Raw genomic sequence first — 3,827 nt, 5'->3', positions numbered from 1 at the left:
AACAAATATTTTTTGACTGAATAAATAAGAGAATATTTTAACTTTTTCTTGCCATAATGATTTATTATTTAACCCAAACGAGGGACTATTTTTTATGTAGTCCATGTTAGGTGAGGTAAAAAGTCTATACTGTGCTAGGCTATTTTGGAAGAAATATATGGAGACAAAAGCCCTTTGGTTTCTTAAAAATCAAATTGGAAGGTGACCACTGCTTTTTTCCCTGTATAGAACTAGAAATATTCCTACTTTTACTAGAGAAAGAATCTGAAGAAACAATAGCCTGAGGAAAGTGTAAAAAAAAAGAAAATTCTATCTTGACAAGGTAGATGAGTTTTCTTGGATTCTTTTAGTCCTGAGTCCATTTTCCACAACAAGGAAAATGCCAAAATTTTTCCTTCCATTTTTATGGCAAGAAGTAAATTAGAAAGTAGTATTCCCACTAGGGAATTTGTACAGTGTTTCTTGCCAAGAGATGTCCACTGAGGTTCGTTATCTGTATGAAGAAAATGTCCCACCACTTTATATAAAGAGAGATAATCATTCCTGAACAAATGTTATTTTACAGGAAAATTGGTTTCCACATGTAAACATATTTGGGATTTTTCAAATCAAATACACAAATTATATTAGGGAGTTAGGATATGATGTGAAGCCACTGAACACAGACTATTCAATCCTTATCTCCAATTAACATTTAGTCCTGTTGGAAAGAAAAGATCAAGTTGGATTTGCAAGAACAGGGAGCATAAACATCAAATACCTGCAATAATGTAAGGTAGGTGTTGTATGTGGGTGGGAGTGATCTATTCAGCTTCATGATTTTATCTTTTTGTAATTCCATGTGAGTTGTGACCTCTCTCTGCTAAGTTCTGTACTAACAATGTGTAAATAAATTGAAACCCTTAATAATGCAATATTGTAATTTAAATCATTAAAACATGTCTCCTTTAATGAAGAATGACATAGGGACACTGTTTGCATTAGTGGGCATTTCTATGAATTAAAATATATGTGTATTTGCATAAAATCTTAATAAAATGAACCCCTGGATTCAAGCCACATGGTAGGAGTGATTCAGAGAATTGAAGAAAAAGCAATCTTTGCGAGGCATCTATCTGGTGGGGTAAATACACTGCTAATATTTGTATGCAACCAGAACGAGGACTAATGAATCAATATGGACTCACTAGGCACTACACTTCCTAAAAGTAACTACCACAACATTAAGTATTACACTCATTGTAGTCACAGATACTGGGTTAATTAATCCTCACAACAAAGCTGGTAAGCAATGCAGAAAAGGCCAATGTGTTAACTATCCCAGTCGAGAGGATCCAGGTTCTCTGATTTCACATCCTCTTTTCTACTACGACAGTGTTTTTCAAACTTCTTACCATGGCCAATAGCAAAGATACACGTTTTATATCATAACCCACATCACACATCCACACATACACTCACACATGTAATGGAAACAAATACAGTAAATACACAAAGAAGCATCGGACTGCCAAATTTGTGATGGATTTCAACTCCTGGTGTGACAAGCATGAACCCACATTACATTGTACTTTTAAGCACTGATGCCTTGAATGTCTCATATCACCATGCAGTGGTATCAATTACTATTGGTCTCATTCTTCGAGTACTGAACCTGTGGCAAGGAACCATTTTCTTTAAGCTGCATGTTTCCTGTTGGGACAAAAGGTTTGTGCTGCAATAGTCAGTTTAGGATTTGGGGCATAGGCCCAAGGAACAGCGATGTATCTTGTTTCTATGCATTCAGACTGATTCTGTTGGAGCTCGGAACATCCTGAACTTCCCTAGATCACATCATGAATTCAAGCAGAGTGGTCTAAGGCCAGCAGATAGTGGATGAAAGAAAAGAAGCCATGTGGTAAGTCAGCATGGCTGGTTCCTGAGAACCACTCCTCTGTTTTATTCTTTTCTCTGATATAAGAGCAATAGTGACTTTCCCCTTCCCTAATCACTTTTATAATAAAATTTGCTCCATTGCATTTCTTAGGCAAACACAAAGATTTGTTGCCCTTTCTTTTAGACACGCTACAAAATAATAATGTTTGGTATTGAGACTCATATTTTTTCATGATTACAAGTATCAAACGACTTCACTGGAGTTACACCACAGAGAAAATCTCTGCATAATTCACTCTATGCAAATGAATAAACTGACCCTCAGGAAACCCCATACTGAAATACGTGTCCTCACTTTGACTTAAATCCACCAACAAGAGAAATGGCAGTCATGAATCCGGGCAATGCAAGCATTCCAAAGTTCTTCATCCTATTGGGTTTCTCTGACCATCCCTGGTTGGAAATGCCACTCTTCATAATGGTGCTTGTGGCTTACATCTGCACACTAGTGGGAAACATCTCCATTATTGTTGTGTCCAAGGTGGATCCTCATCTTGACAGCCCTATGTACTTCTTCCTTTCCAACCTCTCCTTTCTGGACCTGTGTTTTACCACAACCACCATCCCTCAGCTGCTGGTGAACCTCTGGGGCCCAGATAAGTCCATCAGCTATGGAGGCTGTGTGGCCCAGTTCTATGTGTTTCACTTCCTGGGAGCCACAGAATGCATCATCTTGGCGGTCATGTCTTTGGATCGGTACATAGCCATCTGCAAGCCCTTGAGGTACCCAGCTATCATGCATCAGAGACTCTGTGTCTTCCTAGTGTCTGTGGCATGGATAAGTGGTTTGACTAACTCCTTGCTTCAGGCATCCCTCACTGTCCAACTGCCACTTTGTGGTAATAACAAGGTGGATGACTTCCTGTGTGAGAGTCCAGTGATGATCAAGATGTCCTGTGTTGACACCACTTTCAATGTAACTATGCTCATCTAGGGATTCTACCTGTGTTGACACCACTTTCAATGTAACTATGCTCTCTGTCGTGGTGACATTATTTACCTTGATTCCTTTGTCTCTTATTCTTGTCTCCTATGGGTTCATTGTAGCTACGGTGCTCAGAATTCATTCATCAACAGGAAAGAAGAAGACCTTCAACACCTGTGGCTCTCATGTTATTGTTGTCTGTCTCTTCTATGGGCCAGTAATGTGCATTTATGTGCAACCTTTTGGTACTAACTCCCAGGACAAGAACAAACTCATGGCCCTGTTCTACAGTCTGCTGACTCCTATGCTTAACCCTTTTATTTATACTTTGAGGAACAAGGACATGAAAAGGGCAATAAGGAGACTTCTCCTCCCATTGAGCCATCAGGGAAGAGAATAAGCACCACCATTTTATACTCCACACTCTCCATGTAGGACTCCAAAGAGCCCCTTCTCTAAATTACTTCTCAATTGTTTGTTGGCCCTCATTTTGCAATGTGAACCCTAATTCCCATTTCCTTCAATTTGCATGAGACCGAGTCCCTGTTTAAATCCTCTTAGTCCATCTAGGGATTCTACCTTAGGAATCTGAAAAGTATGCAATGAATAAATGTTCACTAACTGACTCATTCAACATCAACCATTTATGTGTAATTTTATAAAAATAATGCAAGTAATATAAACCACAGTTATCCTTCTTACTATTATGGGATATGATAAGTATTATTTGCTAATTAACTATTTTTATTGAAGTATAATTGATATAGAATGTTGTATTAGTTTCAGGTATACAACATAGTGATTCAACAATCATATATGTTATCAAATGCTCACCATGGTAAATGCAGACACCATCTTTCACCCTAGAACATTATTACAATATTATTAACAATATTCCCTATGCTGTACTTTTCATCCTTGTGACTATTTTATAACAAGAAGTTTGTGTCTCTTAATCTCCTTCACC

At 38.0% G+C, this 3,827-nt stretch overlaps 1 protein-coding gene across 1 annotated transcript; it reads left to right on the top strand.

Moving 5' to 3' along the window:
* The first annotated feature begins 2,266 nt into the window (after nt 1-2,266).
* On the top strand, nt 2,267-3,260 carry LOC125165587 (olfactory receptor 2B11-like). The gene is made up of 2 exons (XM_047858629.1): nt 2,267-2,867; nt 2,917-3,260. The coding sequence occupies exons 1-2, from the start codon at nt 2,267-2,269 to the stop codon at nt 3,258-3,260; spliced, it is 945 nt and encodes a 314-aa protein (XP_047714585.1).
* Nucleotides 3,261-3,827: the final 567 nt, after the last annotated feature.

This window comes from Prionailurus viverrinus, chromosome B2 (assembly GCF_022837055.1).
Source record: "Prionailurus viverrinus isolate Anna chromosome B2, UM_Priviv_1.0, whole genome shotgun sequence".
Lineage (NCBI taxonomy): Eukaryota > Metazoa > Chordata > Mammalia > Carnivora > Felidae > Prionailurus > Prionailurus viverrinus.
The sequence above is the reverse complement of the archived record's forward strand: the minus strand, read 5'-3'. Positions and strand labels throughout refer to the sequence as shown.

Bases quoted from the DNA above. Each gene is read 5' to 3' on its own strand.
- LOC125165587 (XM_047858629.1), top strand. From the start codon at position 2,267: ATGAATCCGGGCAATGCAAGCATTCCAAAGTTCTTCATCCTATTGGGT. The intron at 2,868-2,916 runs AGGGATTCTACC...CTATGCTCTCTG, and splicing joins CAATGTAACTATGCTCATCT to TCGTGGTGACATTATTTACC.